The sequence below is a fragment of the Engystomops pustulosus genome, chromosome 3 (genome assembly GCF_040894005.1).
Source record: "Engystomops pustulosus chromosome 3, aEngPut4.maternal, whole genome shotgun sequence".
NCBI classification, from domain to species: Eukaryota; Metazoa; Chordata; class Amphibia; order Anura; family Leptodactylidae; genus Engystomops; species Engystomops pustulosus.
In genome coordinates, this window is record NC_092413.1 from 110780951 (window position 1) to 110802153 (window position 21203).

General features: G+C 41.8%; 1 protein-coding gene across 4 annotated transcripts in view; it reads right to left on the reverse strand.

Annotated features, from left to right (window-relative positions):
- LOC140121781 (uncharacterized) overlaps positions 1 to 21203 on the reverse strand; it is a 106189-nt gene that overhangs the window by 70419 nt on the left and 14567 nt on the right. For 2 of the 4 annotated variants that reach the window (XM_072141814.1, XM_072141813.1), the window contains exons 6-15: positions 18865 to 19059; positions 13250 to 13382; positions 8322 to 8476; positions 6809 to 6961; positions 6426 to 6524; positions 5760 to 5879; positions 5572 to 5651; positions 5191 to 5323; positions 3276 to 3482; positions 2515 to 2707 (exon numbers count right to left, since the gene is read on the reverse strand). In XM_072141814.1, coding sequence (XP_071997915.1) covers positions 2515 to 2707; positions 3276 to 3482; positions 5191 to 5323; positions 5572 to 5651; positions 5760 to 5879; positions 6426 to 6524; positions 6809 to 6961; positions 8322 to 8476; positions 13250 to 13382; positions 18865 to 19059 — 1468 coding nt within the window. Of the gene's footprint in view, positions 1 to 2514; positions 2708 to 3275; positions 3483 to 5190; positions 5324 to 5571; positions 5652 to 5759; positions 5880 to 6425; positions 6525 to 6808; positions 6962 to 8321; positions 8477 to 13249; positions 13383 to 17977; positions 18046 to 18864; positions 19060 to 21203 lie in introns of those variants that run through there. The other 2 variants (XM_072141815.1, XM_072141816.1) reach the window with 2 other exon arrangements.

A 21203-nucleotide genomic window follows, 5' to 3' on the forward strand; every position in this document is an offset into this window, starting at 1 on the left:
ACTTGTGCATGTGAAAGCCCTCAGAATAATGGGTAGTGAGGGAAAGCTACACTGGCCTGAGTGCCCTTAGCTTTTGTCACAACCAGGAAGTGCCTGCCCACTTCAGGAGAAGCACAACAGAATTTTACAGATGCTGATGATAGACATATAAGGCTGGATCTCAGGCTAGGAAGAAGCCAGCAGCATAATATATAGTATATAGCAGTGATGGCAAACCTTTAAGAGACCGAGTGCCCAAACTATAACCAAAATGCACTTATTTACCGCAAAGTGCCAACATAGCATCTTAAGTAGCTACCTACTCTTTAACATCTATCAATTGTATCGGCCCCTTGAGGCCGCCAATACAATTGAAAGAAGAAGGGCACATTCAGACTATCATTATAGCTTCTCACCAGGGTCTCTCTTTACAGTAAGAATGTAGGGTCCAGTAGGATGACCTACAAAGATACTGCAGTTCTATCAACACTTATCACTTTTACCACAGTTCCAAACAGCCAATGAAGTGTCGTTTTAAAACAGCACTGATTGAAGCATCTCTTAAATTGCCTGGGTCTGCAGGAAGATTTGGTGAATTTGGTCCTGTTTAGTGAGCTCTATCTTGGGATCAACGGCCTGAGTGCCCACAGAAAGGGCTCTAAGTGCCACCTCTGGCACCCGTGCCATAGGTTCGCCACCACTGGTATATAGTATATAATAACTTGAGTATAAGCCAAGTTTTTCAGCACAAAAAATGTCATTAATGTGACATCCTCTTATCAAAAGCTACTTAAGGTCTTCTGATTATCTGCAGAGATTTTCTGCGAGACTCATCCCATTGGTCTTCTCATTCTACTACTTAGGGCTGCGGTGCTAGTCACTGCCTTAGGTGTATTTCAACATCATTTAGACTTACCAGGTTCCTTAAGATCCCGGAATGTATAATATAATGCCAGAGGGCTTGATAAACCAGAAAAATTAAGCCAGATTTTCTATAGACCTTTTGAGCCCTCTATGGATACTTCCACAGGTAGGTCAGGGAGTACAGCTGTAACTCCAATGCACACAGAGGGTAATGATCATCGTGGTAATGCCCTATAGACACTGCATGCTGTCGGGATCCTGTGGTGATCTCTGGGATTGGGGTGGTTTGCCGACAGCTGTAAAATTGTCACCATTCCTGGTACATTATACCTTGCACAGGATTATTCTTGACTTCCACAGGTGCCAAAGACTTGTCCTCTCCTGTCTACTGGCGACGGTCGGCAGCGGAGGATTGGAGACCTTATCATGGAATCTGGATTTGACCCCTCGCTTATTTGCTGGAGGAGGGGAGAAAGCTACCCAGGTGCATGATTATACTACCTACAATTGAGGAGTTTTCTGTCCTCCCTGACCCTTATGGTGCGTTTTCACGCTGACTCTACCTCATTGGAGAGCATTTGTCTCCAGCAATTTGTTCCCCCGCAAGGTGTGTCCTTACTATGTAGGATGCTTCGAGGGGGAAATGCTGAGGGCCTACCTTGGTCTTATTTGTCTGCGTAGGAAGAGGAGTTGGGGGAGAAGTTCTGAAAGGAATCTTGGGAGAAATCTAGAGACCTTCTTGAGCGTATCTTTTGATCCATGTTTCATTATGGGGCTGCATCCCTAACATGTTTCTCGCTCTGCGGGTCTTCTGATCAATGTAAAGCTGTTTTATGTGTTTCCTCTAATAAAGCTTTATTGAACCATGGAAATTATGAAAATGAACCTGTTGGGCTCCGGTCTCCATGTATGTTAATAGAGCCTGGAGCCCCTGTGGCTCTTTTGCATAATTTAAAAAACCTTTTCTTGTAAAAACATAGTCATAAGTAGCTAAAAGAAGAGCAGATCCTGACAGATCCACTATAATTTACCTTAAAGGAAACCTACCACTTGTAGTGGCAGGTTTCCGATGGCAATACCGGGTACCAGCTCAGGGTGAGCTGGTGCCGCAGCTTATTTTAGTTAGTGTTTTAAACCGCGGTATCGCGGTTTAAAACACTTTTTAAACGTTATAGCCGGCGCAGGCAGGTACGCGCTCGGCGCTTACCGTGCACGCGACTCTCATTCACTTCCTATGTAGCCGCGTGCACGGTAAGCGCCGAGCGCGTACCTGCCTGCACCGGCTATAACGTTTAAAAAGTGTTTTAAACCGTGATACCGCGGTTTAAAACACTAACTAAAATAAGCTCCGGCACCAGCTCACCCTGAGCTGGTGCCCGGTATTGCCATCGGAAACCTGCCACTACAAGTGGTAGGTTTTCTTTAAGTCACTGCTTCCTTCTACCTTTGTGTTGGAGATGGATTGGCAATATATGTTGTCAAAACTCAAATAATTTTGTAGAAGGGAAAAAGCTCCTGATCTTGATTAACAACATGTATGATCCTACTGACTTTGCATTTTAGAGTGTAATTAGCAGTTACTAAAAATCTGAAACATGTTTTAATAATACTCACAAAAATACTCATTACTAGTGCTAACAAAGTTAATAAAATAAATATTTAGTATCTTACTTCTATCTTTTTCAATATAGAGTGTGGTTAACAGTAACAATTGATCTTGTAATTGCTGCAGATCTTCAAGTGCAGTATCATACATCACAAAAGCTCCTCTCTGATCCTGAGTGTGAACCATGTAATCATCAACTGTGTAAAAGTCATTGTGATTGTCAACTTCAGAAAATTCCATGAACTGTGCACTGTGAACCTGGCGAAGGAATACAAGGATAAAGAACGTAGTGCCACTTTTATTTTATTTTTTTTGCTGTTTTTTTAAACTTGCTATTTTTAGAGCTGGTTTTAAAAATAATTTCAGTGTAGCAAACACAGTACTAAACAGTAAACATGCTAAGAAAACATAATTTACTATAGAATAACCTGTAACATTTGGCCATTGCATTTTTAATTACTTATTTCACTGTAGAATTTTGCCATTAAAAACATTTGGGAAACAAAATATGGCCCAAATGCTCCAAACCTCACAGGATTTCAGGAAACTTACCAGATACTCAGAAGAACTTAATGATAATATCTGCAACCAGCCAATATAACCTTATGATTACAATCTCTTGATGCCCAACATTTTTGGTGGCATGAGCTCTATGACCCATGTTCTTCTTGTCAGCTTATCAATTTTGGAGAATGGTTTTGCTTAATGAACGTATTCATATCTAAATTGTGTTTCACAACGTTCATACTAATAATAATTGGTTGTAATCAATTGCTTACAATTACTTTAAAATTTAAGAGGTGTTAGACACAAAATACATACTTACCTGAAGATCTGCTGGTGTTTGGTACATATATTGGTGAGATCCAAGTCCTCCCTTCATAACAGACCCACCTTGCATAGCATTTATCCAGCACGCCTGTTCCCCTGCACCGTGTACCAGATTACCAGAAGTACTGGAAAGGCAGCAGCTGTCGATTGTTAGAGTCCTCTCAACAGATCGAAAATAGTTTAGGATTCCAAGACTCATGCGCTGTAACAGTGAAACAAGGAGCTGCATTGTGAAAAGTAAGGATGCATTCACATGGTTCAGTTAATGCTGCTTTCCAGCAATTTTGGAAACCCTCTAGAGGCTATGGCAGCGATGACAACGAGTTCTAATAACCTGCTCCAACTCCCGAATCCCAATCAGTTTACTCCTCAGACCACAAGACATTAGTTGTGATGTAAGATGAACTAAGATGGTCCTGTGTACCATTCATTGGCTTAAAAATCGCCCTATGACCAATAGCAGTGCTAAAGATAGGAACACTGCTGCAACCCTGGAAGTGGGAGCCACACCAGGTAAGTACGTTATTTTTATTTGTCATCCCTGCTGTAGCTACTAGAGGGTTTTCCTGAATTCCTGGAAAACCTCTTTAAGACTGCATCGCAACTGCATTGTAAATAATTGAAATAAGTTTTGAAGTGGTTTTAGGTGCGGTATTTAATTGAACAGTTGAAAGACATTGAACAAAGGAAACAACATTGCATAACAGGTTTCCAAAGTTTTCAAAAAGCAGTATTAAAGCTACACTTGTAAAAAAAGCAACTTGTAAAAAAACCATAAACAGCTACATCAATGCAAAAAAAGTCGAGACTTTTAGAATAACTTAAATGTTCCCGGGGCAATTCAGGGGAACTCGGCGCAAATCGGAAATATTCGGGTAACTCGTCGGGAAAACGCAAATCGGCCCCTTAGTAAATGACCCCAAATAAGTTTAACTCATCCAATTAGGATGAGGTATGCACATGTAATAAATGTTTATTCATTTATATAAAGTGAATGGTGCCCTCCCTCTTTAAGCATTCTTTTTAAGGTGTTTTGAATGTGCAAATGTCCGAGAATAAACCTTACTCTTCCTAAAGACTATCGCTCTGACATATTCCACAACATTATATACAAGTATACACCACTTGTATCTAAAGAGCACCCCCTGCTGTTTTCTCATTATTTCAATTCACATAAAAAATATTCTCCAGATAACTACAATGCAATAAGTGATCCATGTGAAACATTAATTTTTTGATCCTTTACATAATTGTATTCTTAAACACTTGTAATATATATACACATCGGGGGGCGGGTCGTCAGACGATCCGACTGATTCGGACTAAGCGCGTGATTTAACATTTAAATTGTGTCGCAAGCCAAAGAACGTACATGCACCGGGAAGAAGAAGGTGAACTCAGGCGGACCTCAGCGGGGAAGCAACACATTCAGGAAAATGGACGACCATCTAAGTGAATTGTGGCAGAGTTCATCCTTGTCGGACATTCCAGATAGGGAATCGCGCAGGGACCGGGTAAGTAAATGTGCCGCAGTACCTTTTGCCTTGCACTATGCACTTTGACAGAAGAATGCAATATATTTAATCTTTTGTGTCCAGCACTTGTTTTTTGCTGTGTATTCACCTATGTTTTTTATTATTTAATTTTTAAATTTATCCAATAAATAATTTATTTTAACCAGTGCTGGCATTGCTCCACATTGTTTTGATCGGTAGTGTTATCTATATATAACAGTCTAAACATAATTGCAGCTAAGAAACCTATTAAGTATTGCAATCTTTTTAGTTTTAAGGGGTTAAAACTGGAAGGGAGATCTTAAGAAATAAAGGTAATAAAGGCAAAGGATAAATGGGTCATGAAGTCCTGGAACATTCAAACCTGGCTTTACCAAGAATTAAATAATATTTTACCTGAAGATCCCTTAGTCTCAGATGACGCAAGTAGAGAAGAGATATATAAGCTCCTTTCATCAGTACTGGATCTTTGCTCTTATCATCCGCCTCATCTAATCCCAGTAATTGCATGGTGTACTGGTAGTTGTACCTTAATAAAATTGCATAATAAATGAATACAGTCACTACCATGTGCAAGCCTAGTTTTGATGTCACAAGACGCTGGCATCTACTGATCAATTTATAAGCCTTTGTAAGTCAAGTTTTTTAGGTGGCTTTAGTGGTTTTTAGGTGGTACAAAAATAAAAGTACAAAAAAACATCAGATGGCCAGTAGTTACACTATCCAAAATCTATGGGCAACTTTACGGTGAAATTTACTTACAAGTACAGTACATACCCTGTATCCCTTTTTGTCCTTGATGACAGCAGGCTTTTATTTGTTTGTTGTAGTGAAAATCCACTATTTGTATTTTGATCCTGTATTGAATATTGTGTTAAAAACCAAAAAAAAAAACATTAATATGCTATTCAAATACATAAATGTTTATATCACTTACTTATTAATTACTTTTGGCACTTATTTACCACTGACAGGTCTGAGGGACTGTTTCTATTCACCATTCTCTCCGAATTATTTTTGGGTGGCTGTAATATCCGTGCAGCGTGCTCCTGCAGCATCTCCATTGCTTTCTCAGGATTTGTCACCTACACAGTATTTTAGTAGCATTAGTAGCATTAGACCAGATTACATAACTAATCTAGAGGTGTACTCTCATCTGGACATTGACATTTAATTTAATTCATCTGTAATAAATATACAATTTTCCTGTTACTAAACAAAAACTTACCTGTGTAAAGATAATTTCCCATAAGTGTAGTTATCTGGTCCCTCAGAAACGAGATTGTTGACCTTAAATACGACCACCACTTATGAAGTGATTGCACACCGAAAGAAATTGTTTTTGCATATGAACTGGCCAGGAATTACTGTATGTCACACATCTGCCCTGTGGTCATGGGAGTTGAATAAAGGTGGTCAGGTCCCTCGATAGCGCCACTGCTGCCAGAGTGTGGTGGTTGTATCCAAGGACAGCTATCTTGTTTCTAAGGGACAACATGACTACATCTATGGGAAATTATCTTCACTCAGGTAAATTTGTTTAAATAACATGCAGTTGAAGAAATGTATTTATATGGTAGATTGATTAAATTATAATTCCCCTTTAATATTCATTCATGAAACCAAGGTACCTCTGTAAATTGTGATTGGTGCAGCTGCTCATCCACTTTCTTGTGCTGCTTTAATTTTGTCAAAAAATTTTGCTGCCATGGATCTCGCTTAGGTTTGATCTAGAGGGAAATGCATGAATATAATGGTTAAGCTCTCCATCAATCCACATGTTATCAACGTATTGATTACTTCATTACTTTTGCTTTACAGTAAAAATATTATTACAAAAATGGAGAACAGCTCTAGGAAAAATGAGGGCAGATTTACTACTACTGTATTTTAACTATAAAATGCCCAAGATTTATCATAGTGGCTGATGCTGGATGTTGAACAGACTGCTCGCATAATGGCATTGATTAATTCAGCAAACTTGAAGGATTTAACAATGTCTAATTCAGTTTACCTTTATGAATGGAAGCCAATTAGAATGTTTTTTTAAAGCCATATGTGGACCTTTAAATCCCCACCCATCACTTGTTTCCATTCCAGAATCATATATTGGAAAGGTTTTCATAGTTTCTTGCTTAAGAAAAGTACTTCGGTACTTAGCAGATACCTGCAGAAATCAGCAAAGTAGCTTTAATATAAAATTTCTATTGTTTTCTGTTATACATCAGTAAGACTCCAACATTTAAAATGTGTCACAAAATATATAATCTATACTTTACATTCAGTCTAAGAGCCAGTTCACACCTTCCATTATGATCGTTTTAGTGATGGAAGATTATAAAGGAAGTCTGAAGCAGGTGTGAACTACATGGTGGGCCATTTATATGGATAATACTAAATAAAATGGGAATGGTTGATGCAATTAACTTCCTGTTTGTGGCACATTAGTAGATGAGAGGGGGAAACTTTTCACCATCGTGGCCATTTTGAAGTTGGCCATTTTAGGTGCAATGGGAAGAGGGTCACACATCAAACTTATTGAAAATTTCAGAAGAAAAACAATAGTTCGCTTGGTTTGCATGTAATTATTCTTTCCTGAGTTTATGACCACTTATAAAATGTGTTCAAAGTGCTGCCCATTGTGTTGGTTTGTCAATGCAACCCTCTTCTCCCATTCTTGACACTTTCATTGCACCACCGCAAAAGAAATACTAGCACAGGCTTCCAGTATCTGTTGTTTCAGATGCTGCAAATCCCATATCTCCACAGCATAGACAATTGCCTTCAGATGACCCCAAAGGTCCGAGCATTGTAAATAATATATGAAAAAATGAAGTTACATGATAGCCAAGCACACCATTGTTTTCTTTGATCGTTTGATATGCTACATGATCCAAAATGGCCGGCTTCAAAATGGCCACCATGGTCAACACCCACCTTGAAAAGTTTTCCCCTCCCAGGGCTGGCTGGCTTGTAGTAAGCCCTCAGGCAGCATAGTCTCAGTGGGCCCCTTTGCTGCTGCAGAACCTCATAATGCACATCTCAGCTACTGCAGAACCTCATAATACACATCTCAGCTGCTGCGGAACCTCATACTACATATCTCAGCGCCTGCTGAACATCATAATACACATCTCAGCTGCTGTAAAAACTCATAATACGCACTTCAGCTGCAGCAGAACCTCATAATACAAGACTTTGCTGCTGCAGAACCTCATAATATGCTAGAGCCAGCACTGCCCATACCATATACTAAAGTGCCACAAACAGGAAGTTGATATCACCAACCCATTTATTTAGGTGTAGCCATATAAACTGCCCACCCTGTATGTTCAATTGGTTAATCTATAGATATATGTACTACTGCTGTGAATATCACACTGATATCATGTAAAAAAACAACAAATTTGGTAACAAATAATCATTATTATATATGAGATCATACACATGAAGTTGCATTACACAACTATATGATGAATATCTTGTAGATTAAATTCACAATAACATTGATCCACAGTACAACCCACCAGAGTTAGCAGCTCCATCTCATTGGCTGTATTCTTAAGTTTCTCTGTATCATAGTCTATTTTATATAAAGATAATAACTGAGAAAGAATTGGTTTTATGTGCTCTGTTTCTGTCTGATGTTCAGGTAATTTGTGACCTTCTTGGTGTTGTAAACCTAAGAACAAAAAACACAGTGATGGTTTTGGCAAATAGCGCCGTCCCAAATGGTAGGGCCATTTTAATCGTACGACAAAGGGTGCAGTTGCACAAGGCCCTATGGCAGTGGTGGCAAACCTACTGCACAAGTATCAGAGGTGGCACTCAGAGCCCTCTCTGTGGGCACCCAAATCATCGACACAGCACAGAGTTCACCAAACAGAACTCAAAGACTCTTCCTGTAGTCTCAGGAAACAAGTTATTCTGCTCTCAGTGTTATTTTAAAGCACACATACCTGGCTGTTTGAGACAGCAAGAAGAGTGAGATCGTGTGGGAAGGGCTTGATTATTTTGATGATATTCATGCAGGTCTGAAGTTTCTTCCTGTACAGGGGAACCCTTGAGAGAAGCTATAATGATAATCCAAGTATGACCTTCTTTCAACTGTATTGGTGTCTTTGGGACACTTTTACAATTGAATGTTGTGGCAGTACAGTTAGGAATAAATTACTGCTCACATTGCTGTGTTGGCGCTTTGTGATAAACAAGTGGGATTTGGTTGTAGTTTTGGCACTTGGTCTATAAAAAGTTTGCCACCACTGCCCTATGGCATTAGGGGCCCTGTGACATCAGTTAAAGCTTAATTCTATCTGCTCCCTACGGATGTAGTTTCAGTTGAATGCAGCAGCAATTTAAAAGGCTGTTCTGTGTCTATAGGTCTGTCTGCTCCTATCCTGCATATATAGCAAGGGCACATCACGGTAATACTACTTTAAAACTGTAGAAAATTACATAAAAAGGAGAATAGAATACTGTGGAACAGCAGCAAATCAAAGTATATTTGAGGTGGCGCACGTGAAATACTATAGTAATACAGGCGGTCCCCTACTTAAGAACACTCGACTTACATACGACCCCTAGTTACAAACAGACCTCTGGATGTTGGTAATTTACTGTACTTTAGCCTTAAGCTACAATAATCAGCTGTAGCAGTTATCAGAGGTGTCTGTAATGAAGCTTTATTATTAATCCGGGTTCTTATGACAACCCAACATTTTTAAAATCCAATTGTCACAGAGACCAAAAAAGTTCTGGCTGGGATAAAATATACAGTTCCGACTTACATACAAATTCAATTTAAGAACAAACCTACAGACCCTATCTTGTATGTAACCCGGGGACTGCCTGTACATTACGAAATGCATCAATTGAATATACCACTACATACGTACAGTGATACATATAATCCCAGCCAATTGCTTGTTTTGCTGTACCTCACAGCATATAGAATAGAATAGTTTATACAAAGCAAACTTTATATAAAACAAACAGAGTAAACATATTGGCGTGGACAATAGTACATGTTGCGGGCTGGGGCATTCACTTCCCTGTGGAAAACCATAACACACATTTCACTCACATTGCCATTATACTTTCTGTATATAATGGCACAGCTAAATGTTGCTAAATATTTATATTTTAGCACCATTCCCATGCTACATATACAGTTTTGGAATAGTACTACTATAAACTAATATATTTAATTAATATATATATATTATAAGCCGAGAGTGGGAAATGCATTGGACACAGCCTCCCAGTATATAGCCTGCAAGCCACCTGTAGTACATGCAGGATCGGTCTGCCTGCCATAGTGCCAGATGTCGGGCCCATCAGGGGATTCACCGGGCCCCAGTGGGCCCCAACATCTGGCACTATGGCAGGGTCATCCGTTCATATCCATCAGAGGCCCCTGCCAGTGGCTGCAGTAGTACTCAATGCGTCCGCAATAGCGCTCGAATACTATCACGGTAGCCACAGCTGTCAGTACATTTTTTTTTTACTATTGGCAAAAGAGTGTGTAGAGGGGGGGAGGGAAATGTGTATGGGGGGTTGTTTAGGGGGGGAGAAATGTGTATGGTGGGGGGAGTAATGTAAATGGGGGGGGGGTAGGTAGGGGGATGTGTAATTTGGAGAAATGTGTATGGGTGGGGGATAGAAATGTGTATGGGTGGGGGGGAGAGAGAAATGTGTATGGGGGGGGTGAGAAATGGGTAGGGGGGGAGAAATGTGTATCGGGTGTGGGGAGGAATGTGAAGGAGGAGTGGGGGGTGATTGGGGGAGAAATGTGTATGGGGGGCCTTAATTGAATCTGGAGGGGGGTGGCAATGTGTATGGAGATCTGCCAGCACACTGTAGTATATAGCCAGCCCCTTGTAGTATATAGCCAGCCAGCTCTCAGTAGTATATAGCCTGCCAGCCACCAGTAGTATATAGCCTGCCAGGCAGCCCCCAGTGTAGGGAGAGTGGGGGGGGGTGATTGGGGGAGAAATGTGTATGGGGGGCCTTAATAGAATCTTGAGGGGGTGGAAATGTGTATGGGGGGGCCTGTCAGCACCACTTAGTATATAGCCTGCCAGCCCCCTGTAGTATATAGCCAGCCCCCTGTAGTATATAGCCAACCCCTGTAGTATACAGCCAGCCCCCACTAGTATACAGCCAGCCCCCAGGAATATATAGCCAGCCAGCGCCCAGTGGGGGCTGGCTATATACTACAGGGGGCTGTCAGGCTATATACTGCACATACTTTTTAATGGCACAGTATTATTTATTTACGGACTGTAGTGTAGTACAGGCAGTCCCCGGGTTACATACAAGATAGGGTCCGGAGGTTTGTTCTTAAGTTGAATTTGTATGTAAGTCAAAACTGTATATTTTATAATTGAAGTTCTAGACATTTTTTTTTCTTTTGTCCCAGTGACAATTGGAGTTTCAAATTTTTGCTGTAATGGGAACAAGGATTATCAATAAAGCTTCAATACAGACACCTTACAGCTGATCATTGCAGTCTGGGACTATAATAAAGCATCCAGAGAGCTTCACAAGTGGTCACAGTGGGCAGAGGGGTCTGTCTGTAACTATGGGTTGTCTGTAAGTCGGGTGTCCTTAAGTAGGGGACCGTCTGTAATATATTTGGGGTAACAATGTAATTTTTGATATGCTGGGGACACAGAGGGGTTTCTTATGTAGATTCTTTAGAAGTATAGTGTGGGACATTGTTTTATCCAGGTGACATTATACTGTAAGTAACTGTGGTATTTTAGGGGTGCAGTGAGGGGATCTGCTTCCCAGAGCTGAACACATCTGCCAGAAAATTCTGCAACCAGAATTTACGATGATTCTGGACGTGAAGGAGAAGACATGTCACCTGTGAGGTACAAGACACTTCTTCCTGTGTCAGATCAGTGTTGTAGTCACTGAGTAACCTTCTAGTGTGAGACATCTCTCAGCTTATGTACTGTTATATAGGGTCAGAGAGCCAGGTGTGACTTGTCTATGTGGTGTGGGGACACCATAGTAGGGTTATTGTCATCAGTTTTATTGGAAGATTGGTGTGCAGTGCGAACATTTACATCCCTAACAACAGCCCAGTCACCAGCAGAAAGCCCTGGAAACCAGGGGTAACTCTTACACTATCCCTTACATCAATGCCCTGAGGTAACATCACCACTGCACCCCCTGTACACAAACCAAGAGCCGAGCTCTAGCAGAGAGGGAGGGAGAAAGGGATTAGCTTATCCTTTATTTCACTAACCCTGCTAATGCTTAGAAATTCCCTTATTCCAGTAGTAGTAGTAGTAGGTGGGCCCACAAAATCAATTACACTGGAGGGCCCCAGGTACCCCAGTCAGACCCTGAGAACATGGCCATCCCCCTGTAGTGTATAGCCAGCCATCCCCCTTTAGTATATAGCTAGTCCCTTTTACTATATAGCCAACGAGCCCCTTTTAGTATATAGCCAGCCCCCTTTAGTATATAGCCAGCCCCCTTTAGTATATAGCCAGCCCCTTTAGTATATAGCCAGGCTCATGTAGTATATAGCCAGCCCTCTGTAGTATTTAGCCATCCCCCTTTAGTATATAGCCAGCCCCCTGTAGTATAAAGCCAGCCCCCTTTAGTATATAGCCAGCCAGACCTCTTTAGTATATAGCCAGCCATTTCCCTTTTGTATACAGCCATCCCACTTTTGTATATGGCCAGCCACCTTTAGTATATAGCCATCCCCGTGCAGTATATAGTTAGCCAGCCTCCAGTTTGCCAAGCACAAAAAAAAATAAACTAAGTACTCACCTTTCCGACACCCAAGGCAGGTCCTCTCTTTGCTTCAGCTCCAGGTCAGCGCTTGGTCCGTGCACACATCCCGGCAGATGCACACTATGCACACGAACCTTCCACTAGCAATGGAAGAAGAAGACCTGCGGGGTGCTGGAAAGGTGATCTTTTTGAAGCAGAGTTTGAGTTTCTCAGCACATTTTTTGCACTGAAAAACTCTGCTTATACTCAAGAATATACAGTATATGGCATATGTATGGAACATGCCACCAGTTATCTATAATTTTATTGACGCATTGAAAAAGAACTGAACAAAAGAACCATGCAAAAAGCCATGAAATGTCATGACAACATGTAAAATTTCTTAGTAATTTGAAAGCAATCCTGCCACTAAGTGAAATATAATGATCAATAAAAATAATCAATAAAAAGTTTTTTTTTATTATCAAGGGGCAAAAGAAAAAAATCTAATGATAAGAAAAACTAGTGAGTTGTCTCAAGATATTCACACCCTAAACACGCCATACCATCAGTAAAGGTTTGAGGTGGGCATGTCATGGAGTGGGGCTACTAGTTACCAAAGGGCACCAAATGTTTGTTATGACATTTACTTGTTACAACATGTAATTTTATGGAAATGTGTTTTAAATAAGGCAATATACAACAACATATTCCTTACCAATATCTTCTAAGGGGTTTTGAGAACTTAAAGCTGAATCACCAACATCTGTGGATTGTTGATTTATACCATTTTTCATTTGTGTTTCAGTAACTTCCACAGCATGATCAGATATGGGCAAGTACTGTAAGATCTGCAAAAATTAAAAATTAAAAATCCATTATATATATATTGTGAGACACTGAAGGGGTTAACTGTGGATTGGCGGTATGTTTCCCCTAGGTTTTGCTATTATGCAAGGCCTTAGTGCTGAGGTTGTGTTATCCAGCACCTTGGACACAGGTGGTGGGAACAGCCCAATCAGCCTGCATAAAGCCGCTGAGCAGAGCTGAGAGTGTTGTCTCTCTGAGTGGAGGCTGGAGAGCACACAGCCCTGACCTCTGTGCCTGGAGCAGCAAAAGTATTTTTGTTAGTGGTGAGTCAGAGAACCATTGTTTAGTTAACACCCTGACGGGTAGGATATTATTTTGTTTTTGATGCCTGAATGTGAAGGCTGTTTTATTTTGTTCCTGCTGACCTGTTTTGGACTGTACTTTGGTGTCACTGTCGTGAACTGCATCACAGCACCCCGCTACCACGGTCTCTACTGGGCCAAATCTCCCACAATATATAATATATATAACTTATTACAAAATATCAAAATGTATAATTGTGAGCTCTATGATTGGAAATGTATAGATAAAATATACAATGTGGATTTGATGAAAATTATTTTGTAAAAACCAGAAATATCTTCTGGATGGGAAATATAACTGAAGCTAGCTAACTTGTTTTTTTCTTATTCGGTGCCAGTAAAAAGTAAATATTCTTATTCAGTGCCAGCAAAAATAAAAAAAACAGTCACAGAAGGGATCCAATTATTTTAAATGGAAGTCAAAATGCAGTACTTGCTCTTTCCCAGTATCAGTAACAGTACATTACTTTGTCTTTCCCAGTAATAGTACAAGTGCATTACCTTGTCTTTACAAGTTTATGTACCAGTACATTACCCCTTAAATGGGTTTTCCCACAAACTAAAGTTACAGTAAGCCCTATCCATTGGATAGGGCCTAACTTGCTGATCAGTGGGTGTCTCAGTGCTGAGACCCCCACAGATTGCAAGAAAAGGGGTCCGTCGGGCCCCTCGTTGCTTCGTCAGACTAAAGGAGCAGACGACCGCGCATGACCATTCTGCTTCATTAATCTCTATGGAGCTGACAGAGAACAGTGAGCGCGGCTGTGTGGGTCTCAGCACTGAGACCCCCACTGATCAGCAAGTTAAGCCCTATGCCATGGATAGGGCCTAAATTTAGTTCTTGGGAAAACCCCTTTAACAAAACAATATATACATTTATACACTCATATATTCATCAATTTCTATACACGTACTATAAAAGTGTATACACTTATACACACACATTTATGTACTCATATAAATTTAAACACTAATACATACAGTAAATATAAACTCATACAGTATGTACAGATACAGCATGTACACATCCATATACACATCAAATTTGCTTGGGGCCCACCAGTGAAATTGATTTTGGGGGCCTACCTACTACTACATAAAAATATTCTGGGATAAGAGAATTTGTAATCACTAGCGGGGGCAGTGAAGTAAGGAATAAACTAAGCCCATTCTCCTTCCCTCTCTGCAAGTGCTCGGCTCTTGGTGTGTGTATAGGGGCTGCAGGGGTGACGTTACCTCAGGGCATTAATGTAAGGGATAGTATAAGAGTTACCCCTGGTTTCCCGGGGTTCTGCTGGTGGCTGGGCTGTGGTTAGGGGTAGTATAAGAGTTACGCCTGGTTTCCCAGGCTTCTGCTGGTGGCTGGGCTGTGGTTAGGGATGTAAGTGTTCGCACTGTTCACCAACCTTCCAATAAGGAAAGGCTGAAAACCTTTATAAGAACTGATGATATTAACCCTACTCTGGCATCCCGCGCCACATAGACAAGTCACACCCGGCTCTCTGACCCTGTAGATATAACACTGCATAGGCTGAGAGCTGTCTCACACTAGAAGTTTAGTCAGTGACTACAATACTGATCTGACACAGGAAGAAGTAGCATCTAGTACCTCACAGATGTCATGTCTTCTCCTTCACGTCCAGAATCTTCGTAAAATCTGGTTGCAGAATTTTCTGGCAGATGTGTTCTAGGATGCAAATCCCCCTAACTGCGTCTCTAAAAATACCTAACAGTATACTAACAGTATAATGTCACCTGGAAAATACACACTGCCCCCCCTCCAAATTTTATTAAGGCCCCCCCATACACACTGCCACCCCCCTCCATATTTTATCAAGGCCACCCATGCACACTGCCATCCCCCGCTCCTAATTTTATTAAGGTCTCCCATATACACTGCCATCCCCCCTCCATATTTTATTAAGGCCTCCCATGAACACTGCCACCTCCCCTCTATATTTTATTAAGGTCCCCCCTCCATATTTTATTAAGGCCCCCCGCCCCATACACATTGTCATCTCCCCCCTCCATATTTTATTAAGGCCCCCCATGCACACTTCCATCCCCCCTCCTTATGTTATTAAGGCCCCCCTCATACACATTGCCATTCCCCCCTCCTTATTTTATTAAGGCCCCCCATGCACACTGCCCCCCCCCTCCATATTTTATAAAGGTCTATCTCCATATTTTATTAAGGCCCCCCATGAACACTGCCACCCCCCTCCATATTTTATTAAGGTCCCCACCACATACCCATTGCCATTCACCCCCCTCCATATTTTATTAAGGCCCCCCCTCTATATTTTATTAAGGCCTCCCATGCACACTGCCACCCCCCTCCACATTTTATTAAGGCCCCTACCCCATACACATTGCCATCTCCCACCCCTCTATATTTTATTAAGGCCCCCCCCTCTATATTTTATTAAGGCCTCCCATGCACACTGCCACCCCCCTCCACATTTTATTAAGGCCCCTGCCCCATACACATTGCCATCTCCCACCCCTCTATATTTTATTAAGGCCCCCCATGCAGAGCGCCATTTCCCCCCCCCCCCCACCATATTCCAGTAATGTCCCCCCATAATCCCAACCACCGCCCACCATATTTTATTAAGGCCCCCTCATACACACTGCCATTCCCCCCTCGATATTTTATTAAGGCCCTCCATGCACGTTGCCATTTCCCCCTCCATATTTTATTAAGGCCCCCCCCTCCATATTTTATTAAGGCCACCCCATACACACTGCCATCCCCCTCCATATTGTATTAAGGCCCCCCATGCACACTGCCACCCCCCCCCCTCCATATTTTATTAAGGCCTCCCATGAACACTGCCACATCCCCTCTATATTTTATTAAGGTCCCCCTCCATATTTTATTAAGGCCCCCACCCCATACACATTGCCATCTTCCCCATCCATATTTTATTAAGGCCCCCCCTGCACACTGCCATCCCCCCTCCATATTTTATAAAGGTCCATCTCCATATTTTATTAAGGCCCCCCATGAACACTGCCACCCCCCCCTCCATATTTTTTTAAGGTCCCCACCACATACCCATTGCCATTCACCACCCTCCATATTTTATTAAGGCCCCCCATGCACACTGCCACCCCTCCATATTTTATTAAGGTCCCCCCTCCATATTTTATAAAGGCCCCAGCCCCATACACATTGCCATCTCCCAGCCCTCCATATTTTATTAAGACCCCCCTCCCCTGCATATTTTATTAAGGCCCCCACCCCAAGCACACTGCCACCCCCTCTCCATATTTTATTTAGGTCCCTGCCCCATACACAGTGCCATCTCCCCCCTCCATATTTTATTAAGGCCCCCACCACATACACATTGCCATCTCCCCCCCTCTATATTTTATTAAGGCCCACCTCCATATTTTAAAAAGGCCCCCGTTCCATACACATTACCATCTCCCCCCTCCATATTTTATTAAGCCCCCCCTCCCCTCCGTATTTTATTAAGGCCCCCTACCTCCCTCCATATTTTATCAAGCCCCTCTCCTCTCAATACTTTATAAAGGCCCCCGCCGCATACACATTACCATCCCCCCCTCCATATTTTATTAAGCCCCCCCTTCCCTCCATATTTTTATTAAGGCCCCCTCTCTCCCTCCATATTTTATCAAGCCCCCCCCCCTCTCCTCTCCATATATTATTAAGGCCAACAGCAAAAAAAAAACTTTACTCACCTCATCCTGTGTCTGACTCGTGTCGCTGGTGCCGCTGGGAGAGATGACGTCACGATGTGCCGCGCATCTAGTTTTTGAGTGCGGCCTGCGCTGGAAAGCACCCGGCGGCGCCGCACTCACTATTTCGACTGCAGTCAGTTATACTACTCGAGCGGCCGTTTCTGGCAGCATTGAGTACTATTGCAGCCACTGGCAGGGGCCTCCCATTGATCCGATCGGAGGCCCCTGCCAAAATGACGGGAGTCGGGGGCCCACCAGGGGATTCACTGGCGGTATACAGTACATACGGCATATAATAACAATCTTTATTTATAGTGCGCTATCAAATTCTGCAGCCCTTTACATATCCACACACATACTGCATATGACACAAGCATACATTATATGCACACATATACAGCATATACATGCAAATACACACCATATATACTCATGCAACATATACAAAAACACACATGCAGAAGATACACACATACAACATATGTATAATATATATATATATATATATATATATATATATATATATATATATATATACAGAAAATATAAATACACAAAGTTACTTGGTGTCCAGGTAGCTGTGTCTGCAGGTGGGCTGAGTGGTCAGGTGGCAGCGTCAGCGTGCGGCTCCCTGGGCGAACAGGCGGGAGTTTTGTCATCTGTGTCAACGGGCTGGGAGGAGGTCTGCCAACTCTGTCAACGGGCTGGGGGAGGGGCAGGCGGTTGCGACACCGGGGGGGGGGATTTGTGGCTCGGGGGGCGGGGCAGTGAACTGTGCCGTCAGGCAGAGGAGGTGGAGGGCCGAGGGTGGGTGTCTGTTTTGTCAATTGAGGGGCAGGGCAGGCTTTTGGCAGTACAGGCAGTGTGCGCTTCAATTGGCAGGTGCAGTTGAGGTGTGCAGGTGGGACCAGGAGGATGGCATTGATTTGTTTTCGCCGTCCAACCTGGGCCCCTGTGTACCACGGGCCCTGTAGCAGCTGCTTTGGCTGCTACGGTGGTTGTTACGCCCCTGATCAGTGCATTAATGTGTTCAAGTGCATCACTTGTCTTTAACAGCCTTAGGTCAACTGTGTTACTTTTACTTTAACAGTAGCAGTACCAGTGCATAACTGTCTTGGTATGTTACCAGTGAATTACTTTTCTTTACCAGCATCAGAACCACTGTGTTACTTTGACTTGTCTGTGTTACTTTGACTGTGTTACCAGTGTCAGTACCAGTTTATTGGTTTCTCTTTACCAGTATCGGAGCTAATGCATTAATGTCTTCAATAGTATCAGTACTAGTGCAGTACTTTGTCTTTAACAGTGTCATAATTTGTAGAGGCTGCTCTAAAATTAGGATCATATCTTTCTAACAATCTTTTTTGATATTTGCATGTATTTTTTGTGCCTGGTACATAACCCCCTCAAAATGTTTTTGCATGGTTTTCAAGAGACTGATATTACATACCCTGATATAGTTGTAAATAGGCTTCACTGAATGCAGGTGACATATCAACCACTGCATATAGATGATAAGGTCCTCTTGAGTAATTAAATTAACCGAATTTTTCTGTCCAGTCAGCAAACATTCTCTCGCTATTGAAAGTCTCTGGGCTCTCTGTACAGAATCAGCATATTCTTGCATGATGTATCCAACTTGTTCCTGTGGTATCAAAGACAATTTTAGTTTTGTCTGCAAAGTCAGCATATTACTGAATTGCCAAATATATGTGAAATATGTATTTTTATATAGAGTTACTTTAGAGAAAGAATACAGCATTGATACTAGGATCCAAAAGTAGAGAAACAGCAGGACCGGCACCACCCTATCCGAACGGCAAGGGCTTCGACCCAGTGACGGGTGCATGTGTGAACTGGCGTCAAGGCAGCTATTCCACGGAGGTGCACATGTAGTAACGATGTAGGGCAATCAATCCCGCGAAGAGCAAAGACACGGCACTCACCGGTACAGGTAATGTAGACAGCTTTATTCGGACGAACATAGGACAGGGGCGATGCACGCCACGACGAGGCGACGGGCCGTTTCGTGCACAAGTCTCAGGAAGCCTTGAGGAAGCGCTTGTGCGCGAAATGGCCTGTCGCCTAGTCGTGGCGTGCATCGCCCCTGTCCTGTGTTTGTCCAAATAAAGCTGTCTACGTTAACTGTACCGGTGAGTGCCGTGTCTTTGCTCTTCGTGGGATTGAAAGCAGTGATACTGCTTAAAGTACTTGTTGCAAGTTTACAACTTATAACCAACATCTACAGGGTGAGATATAAATAGCAGGCCACAAGTATAGTACAGGCTGTCCCCGGGTTACATACAAGATAGGGTCCGTAGGTTTGTTCTTAAGTTGAATTTGTATGTAAGTCGAAACTGTATATTTTATAATGGTAGATCCAGACAAAAAAAAAAAATTGCCCCAGTGACAATTGGAGTTTCAAAATTTTTGCTGTAATTGGACCAAGGATTATCAATAAAGCTTCATTACTGACACCTTACAGCTGATCATTGCAGTCTGGGACTATTGTTAAGCATCCAGAGAGGTCACCAGAAGTCACAGTGGGCAGAGGGGTCCGTCTGTAACTATGGGTCGTCTGTAAGTCGAGTGTCCTTAAGTAGGGGACCGCCTATATCTTTGTAACCTTGCAAAATTTTCTCAAAAGAATGATCAGCACCTTCACCTTCGATGGATGTAAACTTCTTTATTTGTCTTTCTTTTAAAATGACACGACCATCAACAGGATAAGATAAACACGAGAGATCTTACGCGTTTCAGGTCTTTCCGACCCTTGATTCATAGACCCTATGTTTTACAAGTTTCAGGTCTTTCTGATCCTTAATCATAGACCCTATGTCTTACACTTTTAAGGTCTTTCCAACCCTTAAAGGGGTATTCCCATTTCAACAAGTAATTGCTATTGCTTTGTAACCTTATGTGCATGAGGTAGTGGTTTTGCAATTGTGCTGCTACTCCATTCATCTTTATATATCTTTAATGGGGTATTCTCATCAGGGCATTGGCATTTAAATCATCACCCATTTACATACATTTCTTCAGTTGGATGTTATAAAAAATGGAAAGATAATTTCCCATTAATGTAGTCATATGGTCCCTTTGAAATGAGATTGTTGTCCTTAAATGCAACCAACGCTGCTGGAGTGATAGCACAAGGACAAATAGTTTTTGCATATGAAATGTGTGGGAGTTACTGTAATGTTACTGTCTCACATTCGTCCTTTGGTAATAAACACTGAATCCAAGTGGTCAGGGCAGGACTCAATAGTGCATGTCCGGCTACTAATGCTAGAGTGCGGGTGCAAGAAAGCTATCTTGTTTCTAAGGGAGAGCATGGTGACATTTATGGGGAATTATCTTTACACAGGTAAATTTTTTGTAAATGCAATAGAAGAAATGTATATAACTATGGCAGATAAATTAAATTAAATGTGAATTCCCAGATGTGAACACCCCTGTTAATAGAAGCACAATGTGCCTTAACTGTTGCAGATAGTCTATGTTCATAATGTCCATAATTTGTGGCTGGAGCTCCTAAATAGCTTAATGTGTTTCCATTTACAGCATTATATACTATTTCTATTTCTCCTACTTCTCACCTGCTTACTGTATTCTATCAAGAAGAAATAAAACACTAAAATTGACATTATATAGTTCAGAATTTCCCAATATTATGCAATTATTGGATTCAGTTGGGGTTGGTTGAGGCTGCAGGAATTTCAGTAAGTGCCTTTGGCAAGATAGAACTATGTACTGCCAAATTAATGCATAGAGATTAAAAAAGCCAGT